General features: G+C 41.1%; 1 protein-coding gene across 1 annotated transcript in view; it reads left to right on the forward strand.

Annotated features, from left to right (window-relative positions):
- The window catches only part of HYDIN (HYDIN axonemal central pair apparatus protein), a 340806-nt gene that overhangs the window by 170200 nt on the left and 145133 nt on the right, over positions 1–25473 (forward strand). The window contains exons 19-23 of the mRNA XM_032424356.1: positions 7195–7433; positions 10396–10669; positions 12441–12584; positions 18247–18390; positions 23363–23676. Coding sequence (XP_032280247.1) covers positions 7195–7433; positions 10396–10669; positions 12441–12584; positions 18247–18390; positions 23363–23676 — 1115 coding nt within the window. The remainder of the gene's footprint in view (positions 1–7194; positions 7434–10395; positions 10670–12440; positions 12585–18246; positions 18391–23362; positions 23677–25473) is intronic.

Consider the following 25473-nt stretch of genomic DNA (forward strand, 5'->3'; position numbering starts at 1 on the left):
CACCACCGTAAACAGTGCTCATGTCCTAATTGCTGATCACATTCCTCACCGTTTCCTAGACTAGACTTCTAGAAATGCATTTGCCGGGTCATATGACATGAACATAACTAAAAGGCTTAATATATCTTAGGAAATTTTCTCCCAGAAAATTTATACCAATTTACATCCTACCCCCAGCAGTGTTGAAGAATGTCACCCTTTCTCAGACCCTTGCCAGCATTTGGTTTGTTTTTGCCAAATCTGGCAGATGAAAAAAAAATGTTGTATTGTTAGTGTTTCTTTGGCTTACTGGTAAGGCTGAATATTTTCATATATTTATTGACAAAAAAAATATTTTTTGAACACCTTCCCCATTCCTGGTACTGTGCTAACTGAAGTGAGAGGCATAAAAGCACACAGAATGGTCTCTTTCTTCGAAGGGTTTACAATCTCAGAAAAAGAAATGAATACACAACCGATACAGTATTACAGCACACTATGTTATGATATGTCACCACAGGGGAGGAGGTGATTAATTCTTCTATAAAACTTAAAATGTTCATACATAAAACATTTGAATGGAGACTTGCAGGATAAGGAGGAGGAAGACAGGGAAATGGGGTGTACGATCCCACAGAGTAGCATAGTTAAGTGCAGTGATGATGTACAGTACACTTGGGAGGGGTGAGTGAGCTGGTAGGGCCAAAGCCAAGGGTGCATTTTGGAAATTGACAGTGCCTAGAAAGGAAGCCTAGAAAAGTGCGTTGGGGTCCTCTTCTGAAGAATTTGGAATGGATTCTCCAGACCAAAGGTATACCAGTCTTGATTACAGGCTGCCATGTTGCAAACAGAAAAAGTGGCAAATATCCACCATGAACCCTGGAAATCACATGTCAAGTTTGGGTGTGTGTGTGTGTGTACATTTTCTGTGGTGGGGTTCCATAGCATTCTCAAAGGGGATAAAGGATTCAACACCATTGGTCCAGACCGTGGAGAGCCTTCCAGTATCTTCAGCAGGAGAGGAGCAGGATCAGCCCTGTGAAAAAGAACCGTGTCACTAATGTAGACTGGGGAGGGCACAAGCAGGAAGAGGAACTGGATGTAAAGTTTTGATAGATAATGTTAATAATACCCACCATTTATTGAGCACTTACTCTGTGGTAGACAAAGTGCTAGATGCTTGGCTCCTGTTTTATTTCATCTTCAAGCAGCACATTTAACAGATGAGGAAACTGAAATCGATTTTAAAATTAATCCTGGATCACCTGGCTACAAAGGGTAGAGTCCACAGTTGACCACCAAGTCATGTGACTTCAAAGCCCACTCTTTTAAACATTCCCCTCCACTGCCTCCCTTGTAAAGCTCCGGCACCATTTCTTTCGTACTTCATCTCCTAATTCTCAGTTAATTCTTTTAAGTAATAAAGTGACTCACTTCAGGGAAGATAATCAAATGAGTTGAGATACCATATTTAGCAGACGAAAAGGAGAAAGGCCTCGGTGACTGTTCATTGTTCTTGTTCCACAAAGAATTGATCGTCTGCTGAGATAATAGTATTAATCCAAAGAAATCCCTAGCTCTGCACATTGGTTCCTGTTGTTATTTGTGTCTTCTCGTTCCATGGAAGGAAATTCTTACAGATTTCAACTGGCAAACAAGTCATTTTGAAGAAAGTACACAGCATTTTCTTCAAGCTCCATGGTCATTAGCACTATGGAAGAGGAGGTCTGCCTGAGTATATTCACTCTCATTTATTGTTGAAATGACATGTGCAAACGATAGCATTCACTTCTGTCTTTTGTGGCAAATATTAAATACACCATGATGAAACTTCTAAAAGCTCTGACTGTATTACCTTGGGAGCTGAGCGCTGCCTAAGTGCACTGATACACTATTATAAAATAAAAAGCAGATGTTATCTTCAGACACGTGACACCTCAGGGTGTCACACTCATCACCAGCAGGCATGGAATTCTGAATTGCAGATGATTACCATCTTTCCATCTTTCACAGTCCTGTGCACATGCATGTACTAACCTTTCATATGTGTTGTTCATGGGCTGCTCTAAGGACTCAGCCTTTTCACTCCCAATTCACAGAAAAAAACAAAGGCACCTGTTTTGCTGAAGTTTGGATGGAAGGCTTAGGAAAGCCCATTTTTATCATTTTGGGAACAAATATGTGAAACCGTAAGGGCTCATCTGATCCACTAAGGATAATCTCCCCACCTTTGTTTGGTTTTTGTTTTGTTTTGTTTTGTTTCAGAGGTAATTTAGTGATTCATCAGTTGCATATAACACCCAGTGTTCATTACATCAAGGGCCCTCCTTAATGCCCATCACCCAGTTACCCCATCCCCCTACCCACTTCCCCTCCAGCAACCTTCAGTTTGTTTCCTATAGTTAGGAGTCTCTTATGGTTTGTCTCCCTCTCTGTTTTCATCTTATTTTTCCTTCCCTTCCCCTATTTTCATCTGTTTTGTTTCTTAAATTCCACATATGAATGAAATCATATGATATTTGTCTTTCTCTGACTGACTTATTTCACTTAGCCCTCTAGTTCCCTCCACGTCATTGCAAATGGCAAGATTTCATTCTTTTTGATGGCTGAGTAGTATTACGCGTGTGTGTGTGTGTGTGTGTGTGTGTGTGTGTACCACATCTTTATTCATTCATCTGTCGATGGACATCTGGACTCTTTCCATAATTTGGCTATTGTGGACATTGTTGCTATAAACATTGGGGTGCATGTGCCCCTTCAAATCACTATGTTTGTATCCTTTGGATAAATACCTAATAGTACAGTTGCTGGGTTGTAGGGTAGTTCTATTTTTAACTTTTTGAGGAACCTCCATACTGTCTTCCAGAGTGAGCCCAATCCCTTCTAAGGGCTCATCTGATCCACTAAGGATAATCTCCCCACCTTAAAATCAATGGATGTAGGACCTTAATTCCATCTGCAAAATCCCTTCACAGTAGCACCTAGATTCATGTTTGATTAAATAACTGGGAGAAGATACCTATACACTAGGAGAGGGACATCTTGGGAGCCACCTTATAATTCTGTCTATCACAAATCCTTACAAGCTGCTTCTCTTCTGTAAAGGGTAGTGTCTGTTATAGGCTTTCTTAGCATCCCTCTTTGTTTTCTCAGTTTTGTAATCTATTATTTTTAGCAAATATTGTTGAGCCTAGGGACAGCTGGGTGGCTCAGTCTGTTAAGCGTCTGCCTTCAGCTCAGGTCATGATCCCACAGTCCTGGGATCGAGTCCTACGTTGGGTTCCTTGCTCAGCAGGGAGCCTGCTTCTCCCTCTGCCTGCCGCTCCCCCCTGCTTGTGTGCTCTCTCTCTCTCTCTCTCTCTGACAAATAAATTTTTTAAAATCTTAAAAAAATACTGTTGAGCCCATGATTATGTGTCATGTGGGACATTTCATATTTTGATGAAATGATGACAGTGGCTGTCATTTGTGAGGACTTACTATTTGTCAGATGCTGCTCTGAGTTTCACATGCATTACCTCACGAGAAGCATCACCACAATCTGCGCAGAAGGTGCAGCTGGTGTCACCAGCTCCAAATGGGAACGCTGAGCCTGGGCGTGGTCAAGTAACACGCCCAAGATCCAACAGTTCGAAAGCTTTGCAGCTGGGACTCAAACCCACATCCCTTTTCCTTCAGAGCCCTCCTTCCTAACCTATTTCCATCAGTTGTTGTCTTACTGTGTTGGAGTTTTGAAAGGTTGTGGAATGTCCTCCATAGCTATGATGATTATCATTCATCCATTCCTTCTTCATCAGATCTGCAGTCTAATAACAGAAAATATCATATATGCCAAGTCCTTCCTAGCAGCAAAGGACATCCCTAAAAGTCAAATAGCAAAGAGACACAGGGTGTTAGAGCAGTTTAAAGCTTGACTTTGGGGGAGGATAGTCCAGTACCTTAGCAGCTGGCATTTTAATGTGCCTTGTTCGTGGATTCGAGGATGTACTTGGCTGCCTGGTTTTATGCCAAACATTGATTAATAAGCTTCATCAAAAAGAAAACTCACCAATTCAGCCCTGGAGAGCAACTTCATCTCTTCTTTCCAGGGCAGCCAACCTGTGTCAGCAGGAATCAGAATAGAAATTGTACCCATCCATTGAAAACTAATGTCCCCTGACTTGAAATAGCACTTATGCTGGTGACACCGTATCTTCGTTATGAACAGAGGATTGACCTGTGCTACTGGCTAGAGGAGGAAAATAAATGGTTATAACAGGAGAGATGACATTGACAGAACCTTCTTCCAAAAGGCATTTGCTTTTTGATAAAAAAAAAAGGGACAAAAATGGCATTGATTTATGTTTTAATTGTAAGCTGAGTCTCATAAATGAGTAAAACTATGTAGAGTGCTCCAGGGCCACTAATTTGGGAAGAAGGGCCAACAGCTGAGATGACCTGGCCTAGAACTTTCTTATTTTCTCTTGTAGCTGCCCCTCCATTTGTCCTAACAGCAGGTAGGTAATAACCCCAGGCCTGCAATTCCCATAGGAGTTGAAATGCCAAGTTATGCATCCACTTCTGTGTTCTGATGGAGTAAATTCTTCACCTTCCAAAATCTGAGATCCAGGTCAGTTGGGAGAAGACCTTAAGGATCTGGGAGTAGACTTAACCATCAGGATGACTTTAGCAGCAAGCAGCTAGTGATTCACCACACCCATTCCCTTTTACTCTTGGACTTGGAGCCAGATGACATTTCTCAGCCTTTTTTGCAGTTGAGCAGGGCTGTGTGACTGAGTTCTAGACAGCGGAAGTGGCAGAAGTGATGTGTAACATTTCCAGGGTTGGTACATAAGGTTTCAGTATGTGACCCTCCATCCTCTTTCTTCTCTTCTTAGCCAGCTGGATGTCAGTGTGTAGAGTGCTGAGATCCTGCAAGTTAATCATGTCACAATCAAAGAATTTCAATATCCTCTGTTCTGGAGAAGCATCTTGTTCTTTAGGTTTCCCTGAAGCACTTCACCCCAGCCTCCTCTGACCTACATTTTTGTCGTTTACTTGTAAAAGCAAACATAATAGGTGTGTTTAAAAGTCACTTGCACACAGCTGAAGAAAGAATTAGTGAACTGGAAGATAGCTCAGAACAAATCCAAAATGAAGCACCAAGAGCAAAAGAATGGGAAGTGCAGATGGGAGTCTAAGAGACAGAGGACACAATAGAAAAGCCATATACACACAAGGATAGGGAAAGGGAATGAGGCAGAAAAAATATTTAAACAGATAATAGCTGAAATTTTTTCAGAAATAAGAGATATCATGGGGCGCCTGGGTGGCTCAGTCATTAAGCATCTGCCTTCAGCTCAGGTCATGATCCCAGGGTCCTGGGATCGAGCCCCACATCGGGCTCCCTGCTCCACGGGAAGCCTGCTTCTCCCTCTCCCACTCCCCCTGCTTGTGTTCCCTCTCTCGCTGTCTCTCTCTCTGTCAAATAAATAAAATCTTTAAAAAAAAAAAAAAAAGAGCTATCAAAGCACAGATTCTAGAAAAGTAGCAAATTCCAAGCAGGATATGCAAATAAACTCCTAATTAGACACCTTATAGTGAACCTGCCCTACAATTAAATATAAAACAGATGAACATAGGGGAAGGGAAGGTAAAATAAGATAAGATAAAAACAGAGAGGGAGGCAAACCATAAGAGACTGTTAACTCTAGGAAACAAACTGAGGGTTGCTGGAGGGGAAGTGGGTGGGGGGATGGGGTAACTGGGTGACAGGCATTAAGGAGGGCTCTTGATGTAATGAGCACTGGGTGTTATATGCAACTGATGAATCACTAAATTCTACCCCTGAAACTAATAGTACACTATATGTTAACTAAATCAAATTTAAATTAAATAAATAAGTAAGTAAGTAAATACAAGGGGAAAATCTTAAAAGGAGCCTGAAAAAAAAGATAGATTACCATCAAGTAAGCAGAATTTATATTTTTACAGTAAATAAGATCCTTACAACATTTTTATGACTTGACACCTTAACCAAATTTTTAACTTACTTTGGAGCCTGATTGTGCTATTTGAGATTTTCTTCTAAAGCTAGGATGCTGGATTCAAAGGGCTGTTAAGCAAAGAGGGTGCTTCAGTTTATCCTATTTAGCTCCAAGGGATTGGACCAAATACCAGTGTTATGGAGGATACAAAAAAAGCCTCTCTACTTAATATAAGGAAGGGATAGCAAATAATTTGTGTTGTTAAAATCTGGAATAAGTTACTTTAGTTGAGAATTGAGTTTTCCTACATCAAAGGTAGATACATTAATTCATTTATCAAATATTTATTAAGCACTTATAACTATGTACCAGTTATAAGTACTGGGGACATATATCAGTGAACACCAACAAGAACAAAAAACATAAGCATCCCTTCTATGGAGAGCTTATATGCTAGTGCAAGGAAACAAACAAACATGTTGAAGAAATCAGTTATACACAATGTTAGAAGATGGTAAGTGCTAAGGGAAAAAAAATAGAACAGGGCAAAGGGGATCAGGATTACTGGGGGAAGGTTTGTAATTTAAAATGTGATGGGCAGAGTCGGCTTCGTTGAGAGGTATCATTTGGCCAAAGACCTTAGGGAGGAAAGAGAGAGCTATAAGAGTCTAAGTGGTTAAAGGAAACAGATTGGTGGGCATCAATTCCAACTTATAATTCAGTCCTGTCATATATTTCAAAATAAGTTTGAAATTTTAGCAAACAAAATTCCATTGATTATTATGAAATAATATATATAAAAACTTCCTGTATTGTGTTCATTAATGAAAGCTGTTCATCCTCACTATAACATCATAGAAACTTTGCCCTTGAAAAACATTTGTTTTGAAAAATTACAGATTCCAGGAAGGATGTTGTACCTTCTGTCAGCATCTCAGAATTTGGAGATTAGAGCAGATAATTAGTATAAGCTTGTTAGAGAACTGGACTGTCATTTTGAGAAAGAGATATAAAGAATCTTCACAGAGCATTCAAAAGTGGAATTGTAGGTTTGCTCTTCAGAATCAGATTGCTTTTTGAAAAAAAGAAAAGCCAACAAACACTCAGTTGCTTTGATTAAAAAAAAAAAAAGTTTGTCTCTGATGTGGAGTTCTGCAGTGCCAGCCATTTGAAGTCTAGAGGGCTTTGACATGAGCAGAATGAAAAGCCAAGAATATCTTCACTGTTAACTTGTAGTCTTGTGTTGCAGGCACACACAAAGTCCCTGTGGACGATTGAACCCAGTAAAGGCCTGGTTCCCCCGGAAACCGATGTTCAGCTGACACTGACTGCCAACCTGAATGACATCCTGACCTTCAAAGACACGGTCATTTTGGACATAGAAAATAGCAACACTTATCGGATTCCTGTCCAGGCTTCCGGAGTTGGCTCCACCATCGTCTCAGATAAGCCCTTTGCTCCAGAGCTCAATTTGGGAGCACATTTTAGGTAGGGAGACATCCTGGACCAATTCTTACACATACTACAGATGTTGCATTAGCTGACCATCACCTCTACTTTGAAAAATTATTTTAAGTAAATAGAATTAGTGTCTTCAGCCCTCCCCCCTTCCTGTCTTCATTCTCCCTTCAAATGGATACATCGGCCACAAGAAGACATTTCCTAGGCACAGCATAGTGGAGTTCTCCAAGCTGTGTCCCTCCACACTAGAGAAGAGACTTCTAGAAGTGCATTTTTCTCTCAAACATACAATGGCTTCTTTGTGACAAATTTAGAATCTCAACCATGATGTCTCCTCTTTAATTCCAATGCACTGCTAATTCCTCTCCATGAATGTAGAAAATACAGATGCAACTTGGTGGTGACCTAAATAGAGTATAACTTGGAAGGTTAAAAAATTTATTGTATATTATCAGTTATTGCAAGGCCGGTAATTTTTCTTGTATTATGTCCTCTGCTTGTCTCCCCACCCATGCACCAACAATTGAGAAGTTTGCAATTGTCTCCACCTGAAAAGCTAGAGAATCTCCATATTTATATAAAAGGTGGTATAGGGTAGACATCTGTGAGCAGAACAGTCTAAATGCAGCTCTGAAAATGTATGAGGTTTGAACGCTAACAGTGGAGGATAGATATGGCGGTTTATTCACGGTTCCTCAGAGGAGTCACATGGCTGCCACTAGTCGACTGTTGGGGGCCAGTTGAATTTGGCCTGTTGCAATACTGTGAACAGATCTCAGAGGGGTAGTCCTGCCTTCTGGTGTAACAGGCCTTGAAACCAAGATGGACACACTATACTTAGAGAAGATGTGCCTGACAAAAGTCAGTTAGGAGCCCTCCCCAAAACCCCATCCACACCTCCTTTCCTCTGCTCCATCTACAACACATGACACTTGATTGAAGATACATTAACCAATAGGCATGAAGTAACAGGCGACTCAGATAGTTGAATTTCATTTGTTTTCAGAGAAGCATCCAATTACAGTTTTTGTGTCAGCTAGGTATAAAAATGCTCCTCTCCACCCGTCTATTGGCCATAAGCTAGGGCATGTTGTCATTGCGTACCATGCTTCTATTTCCAAATTTCTTGTTAAGTGCACTCAAATATAATTATAGAAAACAATATACTGCACGCCAGTCTTAATTACATGTTCTCCTTAGTCTACAAATAGTGTCACAAAGCCCCAAAGGATTTTCTGACACTTGCCTAGAAATGGAGGGTTAGCTAATAGTTGTCTATGAATGTAGAAGCAAACTGCAGCTTTTAGCTGCCAATTTCTCCTCTGGACAAACCCTGCAGTTATTCTTTCACCATAAAATCATAATGCCAGCAATCCCCAGGAGAAGTGTCAAAAGCAGGGGTGGGCAAAGTGCAGCCCACTGCCTGCTTCTATAAATGAAGTCTTATTGGCACATGGCCGTGCCCGTTCCTATACAAACAGTTTCTGTGGCTCCCTTCACACAATGGAGAGTTGAGTAGTCATGACAGACCACATGGCCCAACAAGTCTGAAGTATTTATTGTTCATCCCTTTACAGAAACAGTTGGCCAACCTTTTGAACGTAAGGGTCTGAAAAAATACCCATATGGCGCCTCTTCTGGTTGCATATTTTGGGGCAACTCCCTAAATTTTCAGAGCTTCTATTTCTTTATAAAATGGGAGAAAATATACTTATTATTACTGGGTTGCTGGGAGGATTGACAGATACACCTACTGTGTATAAGTGACAGAGATGCTGCCTACTTTATAAACAGTTTATATTATTTATTATTTCCCTAAAGCCTGGACTTAGCCATAAAGTCAAGCTACTCCAGTAAGCTTGCTCTGTGGATGCATATTTAGATAGAAATGGTTACACCTGACAGTTGGCAAATACTCATTATTTATCTGATGCTTCAACTTACTTATGATGCTATTTCTAATGAGGAACAGAGGGGATGAAATCTCAAAGCCTGATAAAATTTTAAAAATAAAAAACGGTCCTCAGTCCTGAGATGAGTTTTCTCCCTGGGGGGAAAAAAATTTAAATAAGCTTATAAATCAGTTATTTTATTTTATTTTTATTTTTTTTAAGATTTTATATATTTATTTGAGAGAGAGAGACAGAGATAGCAACAGAGAGCACAGCAGGGAGGAGAGGGAGAAGCAGGGAGTCCAATGTAGGGCTTGATCCCAGGACCCTGAGATCATTACCTGAGCTGAAGGCAGATGCTTAACCAACTGAGCCACCCAGATGCCCCTAAATCAGTTTTTTTTTTCAATACCAAACAAAATCATGTTTGAGCCACCTCCAAGTTCTTAGAAATCCCAGTGTCTCGCAAAGAGCCAGACAATCAAGAGGTTCTTAATAAATATTCATGGAATAGATGAATGAACAAACAAATGAATTAATGAATGAAATAGCAGAATTTTGAAAGCACTAGTCTGAGAAAAATGACCACAGCTGATGTTCTGGTCCATCATACAGTCCCTTTGAGCTTTGGCTGGGCTTGGTGGGTATGTGTGGTTTCTCTTCCAAGTACCCTTCAAGTTGAGCTCGTCACAAGATATTTTGCTCAGTCAGTGGAAATTTACTCAACACAAGTTGAAATGTATCTCTCCTCCAGTAGGTATTTTGTTTTCCATTCACTCCTCAGAATCATTTCTCGTAAATTAGAGTGGTTTTTGCACATACTATGTCTGTGTTCTGTGCCCCTTCCCTGGTGATGGCAACTTAGGGACCAAACCCAGGTGCCGGACTCCAGTCTGTGGACTCCATGAGTAGACACTACCTTGTCCCATTACTGTGGTGGCTCCTTGTAGCCTCGTGATTTAGCCTTCCTAAATTTTTAAAAATATATTTCATTACTCACTTTTTAAATACTTTCAGAGGAGTAAATCCCCAGGGTGTAGAGCTGAAGAGAACACCTCAAAGCTGAGTCCTCTCAATCCCTGCCTCCTCTTTTCCAGCCTGGACACCTATTATTACCGCTTCAAGTTGACCAACAAAGGACGTCGGGTCCAACAGTTGTTCTGGATGAACAAAGATTTCTGTCCACAGGACAAGCTGAGCAAGAAGAGCCTGGCTAAGAAGGGTCTTGCTAAGAGCCAGCCCCAACCCCAATGCTCCCAGGAGTCCAGGGCTCCTCCAGGCCCCGTGTTTCAGCTCCATCCCGTCAGAATGGAGCTGTACCCAGACCAGACGATTGATGTGATACTCGAAGGCTATTCTGCTACTCCCAGGGTAAGAGGACAGCACATTTAGAAGCTATTTTTCTCCTAAATAAATCTTTGCTCTATTTCTTAGGAGAGTCCCTTGACATTTATCTGAAGAAAGGATGTGGTTTCTCATGGTTTTTCACACAGCATGGAGTTACCATGGCAGCACCCATTGCCTTCAGGGTTCAGCTCTGCTCAGTTTTCTGTTTGTTTCTACAGCTACCAACCTTACAATACCATTTCAAGTAGGTTCTCATCCCCAGGGTCAGCAGGGACCAGCCAGCAAGTCTCTGACAGAGGGACAGCCAGCGTTCAGCCAAAGCTAAGCCTCTTCTTAACACTTAGCAATATTAATTTCATATTTATTCAAAAAGGATGTTTTTAGAGACACTCTCAGCCGCCTCTCCTATCCGGGGATTAGGACATCCTTGGTCCCTTCCCTCTCAACCTGACACAACAGCTTCCTCTTTATAACCATCATCTTTTTATGTGTCAATTAAAGAGCTGAGTCATTGTCAACAACTCTGATGTCTTGCTCATATTTATATCATCACTATTCTGCTTTAAACATTTAAGCAGTTCCAAATCATTGTCTCTTTATTCCTATTCCCTAATGGAAATTGGAAACTGTCAAAAAAATAAAAGAAACTTCCTAAATTACTCCTGAGCCTCTTCTACCTCACAAATGCAGACTCTCTGGATGAGAAATGATCATGCTTGAGCTCCTGCTGGTGTCACTGAACTAGGAGGTGATACTGAACTTCTTTCTCACAAAATAGGAAACGATAGAAATTTTTCTCCCTGAAGACAAGATGGGAAAGCCTGTCCCTTGCCTTAGCTCCTCTAGGGTCACAGATTTTATTTCCTTTACATTGTTTCTTTGCAGAGCATTTTCAGGCAAAATACATCCTCAGTGCAAAAACAAAAAGCAAAAGGTTATTTCCCATCCTGGTAATTAATGTGCTCTTTCTTTCTGTTATTCAGGGATTCAGCCAACTTTTACTAAGTATGTACCCCATTACATGCACTGTGCTAGGCACTGAGGCTGCAGAGATGAATAGAACGCAGCCCGTCATCTCAAGACACTGGCCGCCTGTTGCAGGAGCACATTTACAATGTTGTTATCAAGAGCCGATCATATTTTTAAAGACATTAAATCTGAGCAGCTGGGATTCTAAATTCAGTTTAAGATTTACTAAAAGCTTCCCGGAATGTTCTTCCCTGTTGTAGTATATAATTGAGAAGAGACTTGAATTCATGAACATCCAAAACCTGAGTACTCTTCAATATAAGCTTCACTCGAGGTCCTTTGTTCTTTATAAAAATCTGGGCCTTTTGGGTCCAAAGAAATATTGGTTTCTATAGCATGTTTTTTTTTAAATATTCAAGAATGAAAGACAAAATTTTTCTAGCCATAGCTCCTGACTAGCTTATAAGAAATCATGTATCTACCATTGAACTATAAGCCCAGGAAGGATTTTACCTGCCTTGTCTCACTGTTTTGTATGTCCAGTCCCTAACAGTCCTGATACATAATACATGTTGAACTGAATGTAAATTGATTGTGCCCTCAGGAGCAGTTAGAAACCAACACAGGATCCATCCAGGACATATTCGACCAGTCAGACTTTAATAATAGTGTGACAGAGGGCAATCCCTGGAATGCACTGCTCAGAAAAATGTGCTTTTTCCCTGGTGTCTCCAGGCAGGTAGTTGAGAATTAGCTTGCTGATTGTTGAGAAATAAGTTTTCTGAGCTATGGATGTTCCAAAAGTGCTGATGTGTCTTCTCTACAGAGAGTCAAAGAAAAGCTGGTGTGCCATGCCATGATCGGGGCACAAAAGGGGAAGAGCTTGATGATGACTGTGAATATCCTCTGTGAGTTCATAGCACCGCTCATCCAGCTGTCCACCAAACAGCTCATATACCGACTGGAGAAGGTCAGTGCCGCGTGCTGCCAGGGGCGGGTGCAGTAGGGGTCAGCTTGTTCACATTTCCATCTTGGAAGCTAAATTAATGGGAAGCCTGTTAACACCCACACCCAGCCAATGTTTTTTAAGCTTCAGAGGCCAATACACATTCAACTAAAACTTCTGAATCTAAACCTACATTCCTCTGAAATGTAAATTGCTATGGAAATTCTACTTCCATCATTCCTGATTTAGAAGACCAAAGTAAGTGAACGGGTATTCCAGCGCACTGCAAATGCATTTCAGTTGATCCTTTTACTCTAACTAGATTAAATAAACATCACAGTATAGAAAGGGTTGGAGTAGAATTATTGATAATTATAATAATCAGTAAGAATAGCTGCCATTAGTAACCTCTTTGACCTCGGCTGTAGTGATTTCTTACTAGACACGTCGCCAGAGGCAAGGGAAACAAAAGCAAAAATGAACTATTGGACTTTGTCAAGATACAAAGCTTCTGCACAGCAAAGGAAACAATAACAAAACTAAAAGGCAGCCTACAGAGTGGGAGAAGATATTTGCAAATGACATATCTGATAAAGGGTTAGTATCCAATTATCAAACTCAACACCCAAAAAAACAAATAATCCAGTTAAGAAATGGGCAGAACAGGTGAATAGACACTTTTCCAGAAAAGACATCCAGATAGCTAACAGACACATGAAAAGATATTCAACATCACTCGGCATCAGGGAAATACAAATCAAAACCACAAAGAGATACCACCTCACACCGGTCAGAGTGGCTAAAATTAACAAGTCAGGAAATGACAGATGTTGGCAAGGATGCGGAGAAAGGGGAGCCCTCTTACACTGTTGGTGTGAATGCAAACTGGTGCAGCCACTCTGGAGAACAGTATGGCGGTTCCTCAAAAAGTTAACAATAGAACTACCCTATGATCCAGCAATTGCACTACTAGGTATTTACCCAAAGGATAAAAAATACAGATTTGAAGGGGTACATGCATCCCGATGTTTATAGCAGCATCATCAACAATAGCCAAACTATGGAGAAGAGCCCAAATGTCCACCGACTGATGAATGGATAAGGAAGATGTGATATATATATAATGGAATATTACTCAGCCGTCAAAGAGAATGAAATCTTGCCATTTGCAACGACATGGATGGATCTAGAGTGTATTATGCTAAGCGAAATAAGTCAATCAGAGAAAGACAAATACCATACGATTTCACTCATGTGGAATTTAAGAAACAAAACAGATGAATATATGGGAGGGGGAAAAGAAGGAGAGAGGGAAACAAACCATAAGAGACTCTTAATGACGGAGAACAAACTAAGGGTTGATGGTGGGAGATGGGTGGGCAATCGGCTAGATGAATGATGGGCATTAAGGAGGGCACTTGTGATGAGCACTGGGTGTTGTACATAAGTGATGAACCACTGAATTCTTCTCCAGAAATCAATATTGCACTGTATGTTAACTAACTCGAGTTTAAATAAAAATTTGAAAAAAGAAAAAAAAGAATAGCCACCACTTAAGTGATTGATAGGCACTGGCGTCAAGCTGTTCTCCTCACATACACTTTCCCGGTTGTCTCCTCACCACAGTCTATGCTGCAGCTTCTGTTGTCGTTCCCATCACACTTGTGTGGGGAAATGGAGATGCAAGTTAAGCTGTTATGCAGATAACCTAACACTGCCTGAGAATAATCAACTTAAACTGTTTGATTCACACTCTTTAATTTATGTGGCTATAAATGTCCATGACTTTAGATGGCCATTAGGGACAAGCAATGAATGGAGGAGGCAGAGGATGGGGAAAGCTAGGAATGGCAGCCACTCGGGGCAGGGGGTCAGGATGGTGAGGAGGTGGGGGACACGTCACAATAGGATGTGACCTACTCCCAGACAGACTTCCATCCTAGAATTGTGTAAGATCCAAAACAGATACGTAGAGAACGTCTCCCGAGCTGAAGACTGAATTGGTGCTGGAAATCTGGTGAACCAGCCTGACATAGTCAAAGCTAAGAGACTGGTCGACGTTATAGACTGTAAACAACTTATTAAAATTTAGTTGTTTAAGATTCAATTTTAAACAGTGCTATGAAGAAGAGATAAAAGGCGCTATGAGAACATGTCTTGGAGACATGGCCATATTTCTACATGTGGTCAGAGATGGCTTCCTTCAGCAAGGACCTCAAATTGAGACTTGAAGGAGAAATAGAAGTTAGTCTGGTGACGAGGGAGGGGCAAAGAATCATAGGCGGAGGGAACAGCACGTGTGAAGGACCTGAATTAGGAAAGAGCTTGGTGAATATACAAAACTGAAAGATGACCTTAGAGAATGTGTCCGGAATGACATGAGGTCCATCTAGAGAAAATGGGCAGAGGCCAGATGAGTTTGGCAGGACTGGGAGGCATGTTCTCGACTTTGGGTTTTGTTCTGGGTGGCCATTGGAGGGCTTTTGGGAGGGAGGGGAGTGACATGGTCAGATTTATTCACTGGAATAGTCATACTGGCTGCTGAGTGGAATATTTATCAAGATCTACCATGTACCGGGCACTGTGTTGAGAGCTAGGGATATAACAGTGAGAATAGTCCCTCCCAGATGTACCTCACAGCCAACTGGGAAACTAAGTATGAAGTAAGCTGTTGTTCCATAGTGTGGGACGTACATAACCAAAGCCAAGTCCTGACGTGGTGTCGCGCAGGTGGATTAAGTTTGGCACTGTCTCACTGATGATGGGGCAGTCAGCCAGGAATCCTGTTGTTACCTGGAGGCTTGCAAGAGAATGTTCAAGACCACTGTTTCTGATAGTGGATTCCATTATATTTTGTTCATATTAAATATCTGTTGAGCATCCACCACAGATAAAGTGCTCTGCTAGGAGATGAATAAGGGAGCTTATAATCAAGTAGGGGAGGTGAGATGTACAAGTTCACTTCAAGCCAACAGATAGTTTTTGAGCACTTAACATTGTGTGGCAGCAAAGACATAGCAAAACCCTGGCTTAATGGGCTAGTGCAGAAAGTAGACATTGAAGTAGAATACGGGTTTCAGCTACAGGATGGTCAACTAACTGTGACAAGCTCCATGAGACATATAAAAATTAATACAACACGAGTTCCTGCTACAGTTATTACGTTTTCATTGCTCTATCTTAAAATTTTCCTTTTAAAGTAATCAGGAAAAATATTTATTGGCAAGAGTGCACCAAATTCAGTGGTATCGTATTCCTCTAAATTTGGTTATTCAGAGAAAATTCAGTGAATATTTATTGAATATTTTATGCAAGACATTAAAGTGTATATTAAATATGCAGCCTGGTTTCTTATTAGATCTTTTATCATAAGCCCATAAACACTCATAAAAATGTGTGCGTAGTGTTCCTTTTCTTCTTTTTATATCCTTAAGCCTTGGGGTTTTTTTTAATTCTTGTTTAAATCTCTGTTTGAGTTTATCACTAGAATAAAAGAACAAATATTTTGAATATGGCAGTGACTTATTGAATTAAAAAACAAATTATTACAGCTCTGTGTTGGTTTTTTTTTCCCTTTTCTTCTTCCCCCCAAATATCATAATTGTGAACTCTGTCCAACTACTGTTTTTTTTTTTCATTATTTCCCACTCACATGTAAGCCATATTAGGGACAATGAAGAAATGCGACTTTATTATCCAGCATGCACAAGAGGCCTGTTGGTGTTGGTGTTCTGATTTAATTACATAACACCCAGTTATCCGTCCTGTCTCATTTGGGGCTCGAGGTAGCAGATCTGATTTAGGACGGTAGACTACAATGACACCAGCCCTGCCGACGGGAAGGATTTTTCTATAACCGTTTCCTCAGATCTGATCTACTTTATAATTATGATACCATTCATAAGCCACACAGATGAAGCCACATCTCTGTGGAATTGAAAAGGTCAACTGAAAGTAGCAGCCAGTTTGCTTCATGAAGTCCAGCAGCAAATCATGTCTCCTGATATTTGGGGAGACAAACAACCCAGAGAGAAGGGGTCATTTTAAAATAGAATGGCTCTGTGTGCCTCGTCTCCTTCTCATCGCTAACCTCTAAATGGCCTCTTGCCAAAACCAACCAAGTATGGCTTCTTCGCGTCAAAGCTTCCTGCGGTGACACAGCGGCCTGAAGGAAGGTCACTGGGAGGACAGCCTTTGTATGGCCCAAAAGCGCTGCTTCATCCCTCCCCCCGACTGTAGTATATCATCTGCTAATACAAGGTGAATTCAGTACCTGTATTACCGTGTTAAAGGGAGGGAAACAATGCCTGGCATTTCATGGCAAGTGCCAGACTGAACCCCTGAAAGAACTCTGCGAGTTCACTGGGGACCCGTGGAGTACAACTAAGGCAGGGCTGTTTAGGACTGAATGTTTGTGTCCCTCCCCAACCCCAGATTGACATATTGAACTCCTAATCCCCAATGTGATGATCCCCAATCACCTCCCAAGGTGGGGCCTTTGGGAGGTGATTAAGTCATGAAGACAGAGCCCTTAGGAATGGGATGAGTGCCCTGAAATTAGAGATAAGAGAGATGATCTCCCTCTCAGCCATGTGAGGACACAGTGAGAAGCCAGCCATCTAAAGCCGGACACCAGATCTGCTGGCACCTTCATCTTGGACTTTCCAGCCTCCAGAACTATGAGACATAAATGTCTGTTGTTTAAACCACCCAGTCTATGACATTTGTTACAGCAGCCCAAACTGACAGAGACACCACGGGCGCTGGTTCCCCAAGCTCCTCAGAGCCAGAGCCAGGGGAGCCGGGAACCACAGCAGAAGGAAGACTGGGTTGAACAAAGAAGTAGAGACAGAGTCTGACCAAAATATAGAGTCAGAAGGATTTAACTGAAATTGGAACAAGGAGAAAAAGCAAAGCAAAACAATGAGGCCTGGTGAAAACAGGCTAGAGTTACGGGAACGATGGGAGGGAGGCTGTCTTTGGAAACCGGAGATTGAGGCTTGTGGTTGCCTCCTGCTGATATTAAAGGACCCCCTTTCCAAAGCACACAAGAAATAATGGTGACTCCGACATCAGAATGAGAAAAATGTTCAGCTAAAGATCCATTTCTGATGCTTTCTCCAGTTGAAAAATTAAATTTGATGTGTCTAAGAAAGTGAAAAGATGCTTCTAAATCAACTATCCCAGTGTTATCAGGAATAATGTACAAGAAATAGTTATGAGCATTTGTCAATATAACAATATATAGCAAATGTATAAATTTTTACAAACTGGATATTTTAAGCATAGAATAAGGAAAATGTTTTGTTCAATATAATGAGGCACGGGTTCTTCTACAAGATATCACTAATTTATTAGATTTTGTTTTATGATACTGGAAACTTCTATAGTAATAATACTATAGAGGCATGGCTTTTATAGGTATTTTTACCCTGGCAGCAAGAGAGTAAGAAATCTAATCTGTGTTTTCTGGCTTATGTAGGATCACTTTTCAGTAGTCCACTACTATAAATTCCAAATGATTTATCTAAATCTGTTCAAGGGTAGGGGGAAGACAGAGAAAGAGACAGAGAGCAAGGAAGGGCAGGGGAAAGCTAATTCTGCTGTTAACAATGAAGATGAGACTTTGGTTGCTAAAGGCTTACTATGTTTATCATAACTCGTGTTCCTCTTTTTCCTCTTGCAGAAACCTAACACTATCCTGGAACCTGATTACCAGCCCTTGGTCATGAAGAACATTTCCACCCTGCCCGTGAATGTGTTACTCTCGACAAGCGGACCCTTCTTTATCTGCGAGACTGATAAATCTCCCCTGCCATTAACTCCGGAGGTAAGTTGACAGAAGTCTGTCCTAACAAGCTCCTAGGAGAGTTGTGTGTGTGACAAAGGAAGAGAATAATGTCAGTATACTACCTAATTTCGGTCCAGACAAATAGAATTCAAGAAATGAAGAGGAAAGAATACAGAAACTTTTAAATGTCATAAACTCCAATGTCAATCAACTGTTATTTAATGGTGTAAGAACTTTGGCTCATTATGATGACCCTTCATTCCTGCCCATTGGAATCTTTAGAAAACAGTGACTTCCCACTAATGATAATAGAGATCTTTTAATTCTACTTTCTCAAATCCGACCAAAGCTCCATATTCTAGGCAAGAGGGAAATAGCTAAAACCCAGTCCCTAGACCAGAGAGCCCATCTCCAGATACTAAGAAATCTGAACTGCGCTGAGGGAAGAGGCTGTGAGCTTACGGAGCCACCAGCCTGACACAGGATGCAGTATTCTCTAAACATCCCTACAAGATCACCCCTGTGATCCTTTGCTGGGCATGAGGACACCAATGGAAATGGCTGGGCCATGGGGCAGGTGGCACTGCAGAGCTGTAGGGAAGGAGTGAAAGAGAAACCAAATCCACACACCATTGTGGTTAGCCTCCCAGTCTAGGGAGACAGCTCATGAGGAAGTGGTATAAAGGAGAAAGAGAGGGCAGACAGTGATAGTGAGATCTCAGAAGAGGGAGCCTGTGACTGAAGATTTGCTGTGAGCCTAACTCAGGGAGATGGATCTTGGGGGCAGAGAGGGGACAGAGCTGCTTAGTGAGAGGGTTGCAGACAGTTCCCAAATGGTGGCTGTAAACTGCACTACCACACTCCCCTCCCTCACAATTCTTTAGTGGGTTTCTTTCAAGCCTGAGCTGGGAAAAAAACAGCGAAGATCTTTGAATAGAGAAATAAAAGGCAGAAGAGGCAGAAGAACAATGCCAGAAGAAAAACCTACTGCCAGGGAACCTACACAAGGAAGAAGACTGAAAGTATAAATTTTGTTCTCTATAGTCTCAAATAAATGATAGATGATATGACCTGTCTTTAAAAAACTTAAAGATGAGATACAAGTGTTCTAAGTGGAGACAAAGACTAAACTCACAGAGCAGAGGAGAACAAATAGATGACAAAATGAAAATTCAGACATGAACAGCTTTCTCAGTCTGGGTGGTAGATCAGACCCACTCTCTTGTCCCTCCTGAAACCTTAAGAAAGAAGTAGAAATGTTCTGAAGGAAAGAAGCCCAGAACAATAAAATAAAGGGGGAAGAGGATGGGTATAACTAAATAATGAGAGATTTAAACAAATTCTAGAAGATAGAATGAGGATGGAATGGGTTGACAAAAAGACACAAAAACCTGCATTCTAGAAGATTCTCCAGTGAAATTGCAAAGATGGGGGAGTCATTCAGCCTAAGTAGCCCAAGCTCAAAGGCAGCAAGTGTGAGGAGAGGACTGGAAATAGAGGGATTCCATGTGCACTAGACAGCTGTCCCACCTGACTCCACACAAAAAATATGGGCAGCAGGCTTTTATCCCAAGACCTAAAGAAAAAAAAAAAAAAGATAAGTGCTCTTCTCCCAGAGAAATTGATCAAATTGATCAGGGGAAATTTAATGTTTCTAGTGTGAGTTTCGGCCCTTTAGGATAATTCCTGGTGTTTAGGGTATGTCCATCAACTGATCATCCCCTCTCTGCCCAAGGAAGCTGTTCTGTGGACCAGCCCTATGTTACAAATTGAGACATGGCAGCCTCTAGATTGTTAGGATGCCAGGTTGTGTCAGGAACTACTGTTTCTTGTAGTAACTCTTGTAGCATGGTCTGACCTTTCATATGATTTGCATGTGTAACTTTAATAAAAGCATACATATAGTTTAAAAAAATAAAGAGCCCCTACAAATCAACAGGAAAAATACCAACAGCCCAATAGAAAAATAGGCAAAGGAAATGAACAGAGTTCACAGAAAGAAAAACAAAGCATTCTTAAACATATGAAAATGTGCTCAACTTTAATCACATTAGAAGAAATGCAAATTAAAATTACCATGAAACACATTTTTTTCCTATCAGATTGGCAAAGGGCAAAAATCAGATAGTGCTCTGCGTTGGGAGGGCATGTGGAAACTCCCAGTGTTGTGGAAGGTATACATCAGAAGGTGATATGGCTACAGCCATCAAAATTTTAAATGCCCATACCCTTTGACTTACTTATTCTACTGCTAGGAATTTACCCTTAAGCTATACAAGATAACATATAGACAAGAATTTTCATTGCAATATTGATTACAAGAGGAAAAGATGGGAGTCAATTTCCATCAATAGGAGATTGGTTAAATCATTGTTGACAGAATTTTATGATGGAATAAAATGCAGCTACAAGGCAACTCCATATGCACTGATGGGTGATCTCCCAGTGAAAAAAGCAAATTGCAGAACAAGAATGCACAATATGCTATAATATATATAAAAAATATAAAAATACATATATGAACGTGATTTTATATTCATACAATATCTCCACAAGAATAAGCAAGACACTTGTAACCTTGGTTACTTCAGGGGAGGGGAACTAGTTGGCTTGAATAAGAGGTTTAGATTTTTTAAAGTAAGGCCATACCTTGTCCTGGGACAGAACGTTATGGAATATTCAACAGGGAGACATATCTTAGTGAAGTTCCTGGTCTTACTGATAATCAAGGAGTTCTATGGCCTCTAAGCAGAAAAGAAGGGACCCATCAAGAGAGGAGTTTAGACTAACCACAGACTTCTCCATGATAATACTTAATGCCAGATGACAACGGAGCAATGACTTCAGAGTTTTGAGAGAAAGAGCAACCCAGGTACTGTCCTTTGAGTGTAAAGACAACAGACAGACACTCTCAGAACGCGAGGAATCAGTGCACACAGCATGCAGACAACTTGGTGAAAAACCCGTTTGCCAAGAAATACAGCCATTCAGGAGAAGAACCGAATAAGGCACTCAGCAATGAAAAACCCTATCAGGGAAAGACTGGTAGGAAGCACTGAGCCCGTTCAGCTGTAGAACTGAGACTACACGACTTTGATGGTTATGACTTGGGAACAAAATGTTTGAAAGCTCTACTTATAAAAAGTAACACTACAGCCAATAAAAACTGGGAGATGCAGGGAGCATAAGAGGGTTGATATTTCCTCCCTTTTTACAGGTGGGCATTGGTAAGCTATTGTCTAAATTGGAACTGCTTAATACTTAACCATCTTTTTTCTTGATCATAAAGGGATAATAATAGTAATTGGCATTTATATACCATACATACACCATGTGCCAGGCACTGCTCTGAACACATCACATAAATATTAACTCATTTCGTCCTCTTAAAAAGAGGTAGGGACTGTTATTACCCCTATTTCACAGATGGAGAAACTGATGTCTAGGAAGGCCAAGCAGCTTTGCTCAAATCCACAGACCTGGTAACTGGCAGAAGCCAGATTTGGACCAAGCAGTCTGGCTCCTGAGTCTATGATTTTAGGATTAATATCTCTTGTGTAAGAATATTTTTTTCAGGTTTTTTTTTTTTTAGGAAAAACTCAAACATTTTAAAAAATAAATTAGTCTAATTTCATTTTTGTAAAAATTGTATTTATCCATCCATTCTGTCTGGACTAATGTTTAAAAAATATTAACTCTGAGAAATAATATGTGGTGACATTGTAGATGAGTTTCTCCTTTCTCCTCTTTGTGCTTTTACATATAATGCAGACTTCTGCAGATGTGTATCATTTCTACAAAACAACAAAGAGGGGGAAAGCATTTAAGTCAATCTTCGAAGATACTGCAACAGTAGGCATTGCAATCCCAAGTGCTAGACATGGTGCCGTCCACAAGAATGCATTCTAAATTGTGCCCCGGCCACCTGCCCAAGTGGCCGGCCGTGCTCTCAGATGGGATTAGCTGGTTGAAGAGTCACTGCCCTCCCTCTGATTCTTGAGTCAGGTGATTGGCTTTAGACACCAAAGCCATCTAATCATGTCACACTGAGGGGCACGCACAGTGAAATACCTGAACCCAAAAACTCCGTGGAGAGGCAGGAGCTCCATAAAACACTCATTCCTGCCTCCGACTGCCTCGGGGCACTGTCTGCAAAACCAGGAGGTGCCTTTCCTGCGGATTAACCGTGGGAATTGAGCAATTCCTGAAAAAGCCTACTGGTAGCCAGGCTTTGTATGGTAAAGTGTTCTAGTGGCCTTGGCATCAAGGAACACATGGGGATTTGAGTCAAAGAGAGAAAAGGATAAACACAATCTACTGAACAAACTCTGTCAAGCTTCCGGGTGTCATTTTAAGTTGAATAGAAAATAGCGGAAAGTAGGTAACACTGCGCTTAAGAGTTAGAATTGCAGACATGAGTAAAGAAATTAAATTGCTCATCCCTTTCTAGGTCACCCGCTCCAGAGCCCCTCCCCCAGGCTTTAAAAGCCTTTTAAAAAATTCTTAAGCAACGGATTTTTCCCACTTGTCTAGGAAGAGCATTTTACAATCTAATTTATTTTCAGTTAAGAGTATTTTAAATAGTTATTCATTGCAGACTTTCCCTTTTGCAACTCCTCAATCCTTATAACTTCACAACTATTACCAAAATCCCTTCCTTCAAATGATTCCTGTCCAGATTTTCCTTGCTTTCATTTTCAACTAATAAAATGTATGTGTGTGTGCATATATGTATATAAAATATCTATAGTTATCGATACAGTATAGAATCTATATAGATTTAGATATACTAGCTATTTGATTATGCATAAGTATGAATATATAATTATGGACCAAAGAAGTGTGGATATATATGTATTTTATACTAACCTGTGTATATATATATGTGCGTGCATCTGCACGTGTGTAGGTACATAAATACATATAAATCACTTTGGTTGTCGTGTTTCAGGGATCAGGTTAGAAATGCACAGTACAAAGGTTAGTAATTCCCCCATTATCTTGTTTGTAGCCTATTAAACTGGAGATTGATGGAGAAAAAAACTTGCTGGTCAAATTTGACCCTTCCTACAGAAATGATTTGAACAACTGGGTGGCAGAAGAAATTCTAGCGATCAAGTACATGGAGCACCCTCAAGTAGATAGCCTGAACCTGCGTGGAGAAGTGAACTACCCCAACCTCAGCTTTGAGACCATGGAGCTGGATTTTGGCTGTATCCTGAATGATACCGAGGTGATCCGATACATAACAATTACCAACTGCAGCCCCTTGGTGGTGAAGTTCCGCTGGTTCTTCCTGGTGGACAACGAGGAAAATCAGATAAGGTACCACCTGCCCAGCAGTCCCTCAGAGCTCTTCTCTGCTGGTCATTTTCCTCTCCTTTTGGCTTTGCACTAGGTTTCCTGAATTCTGTGTGCTGGTCTTTCACACTTCAGTTCCAACAACTGATTATTGACAGGAAGAACAAAGGGCCTCAAATCATGGTTCATCCTAGATTTTCAAATGGGGAAACCAGATGAAACATCTTTGAGAGCCCCTATTACCCCCAGATTAGCAGCTCAATATCCATAAGCCTGCCTTAATTTTGAATTGAGTGGCTGGATCATTAGAAATTTGTCACTAAAAAATGAAGTCTTTATAGCGTTTTCTTAAGCATTTCAAACTCAAAGCACGAATCGAGGATTACAATACATTGAGTATGTGCTGCACTGAGCTCCATGCTCTGCATATTTCAGTGAGTTCGAGTCTACCCCATATATACACACCATGTCCACGCAGACGTATATATCTGCACAAAGCAGTGGGAGGTGGTGAGTGCTGAAAGAGGAAAGCCGTCTTCACAATATTTGGATTTAGAAGTGTCTCTCTGTTCAATTAAAAGCTAAATCCAAATTTAATTTGGAAAACACTCCTTAAAAAAATATAAACAGCCTGTTTCGGGCCTTAGGAACATTTTCTTGGGGAGTCCAAAGCCTCACTGGCGACCAGGATAAACGGGCTTCTGTGTATCTCGCTCTTGGATGTTTGGCCAGCTCTGTGTTCAGCCCCTGAATGTGCAGTAGCCACTCTGAATAGGGAAGGCTCATGTTGTTTCCTCAGCTCGACGGTACTTCCCGAATGCAACCCTCATCTTGTAGATGACAGCCAGCTTTTCCCTTCCCTTGCTTGTTACCATGGTAACCACGGCTTGCTCTGGATGTCTTTCGGAGACATCTAATGCTGACCCAGAGTAGCCCTGAAGCCGGGCCGGGGCCCGAACGACAGAGCCTGCTCATTAGATGCCAAGGACTGTTTCGGTTTGGGGTGAAATCAGCCAGCCTGACCTAATGAGCTTTGAATACCAGATTCTGTGAAGTTATTTTGATGTAACATAGCTACACGAGTTTATTCTATCCGGGAGCCAGGGACATGCTTTGTTTATTTTTCATTTTTGAGAGGCCATTTCCGTAATTAAAATAATGGCTTTTGAAAATATACTTGGCCAATACTGGAGATGATGCACTTAATTTTTCATTGGTTTAAGCATCTTTTTAACCATTTTCCCCGTCTTCAGGATCTTCCTATATCTCGATATCGAACCTCTGCTTATAATTCATTTGTTCACTCATTCACTCATTCACTCAGAGAGTCATTCAGAAAACATTTGATAAGTGACTCTTATGCATCAGACAATGTGTGAGGCGTCAGGGATATAAAAGTGAGTAAGACTTTATCCCTGGCCTGAGGCTTTTGGGGAAGCAGAGGGAACATGTGATAACACCAGGCTCTGAGGAAGGACAGAGCGGGGATGACAGCTCAGAAGAATCCAGGAAGACTGCCCTGATAAGCACAGTTCAGTGTCTCCGGTGGAGCAACGAGGAAACACTCTACCTAACAGGAATAGCATGTTTATGTTAGTTAGGATTCATGGATTCCATTCTGTCACAAGTGACAGGAAACCTGACCCCAAACAAAAACAAAAAGGAAAGGACATTGACTGGCTCCTACAACTCGAAAGTCCAGATTCACTCTGGCTTCCGGCCCAGCTTAAAGCGAGCCTCAAACAGTGTCACCAGAGCCAGGGGCCCCGTCTTTCAGCTCTGCCCTCTCTCGTGTGTTAGCCAAGTTTTCAGGTCCGCTTT

The sequence above is a fragment of the Phoca vitulina genome, unplaced genomic scaffold (assembly GCF_004348235.1).
Source record: "Phoca vitulina isolate PV1807 unplaced genomic scaffold, GSC_HSeal_1.0 scaffold30, whole genome shotgun sequence".
In the NCBI taxonomy this organism is placed as follows: domain Eukaryota; kingdom Metazoa; phylum Chordata; class Mammalia; order Carnivora; family Phocidae; genus Phoca; species Phoca vitulina.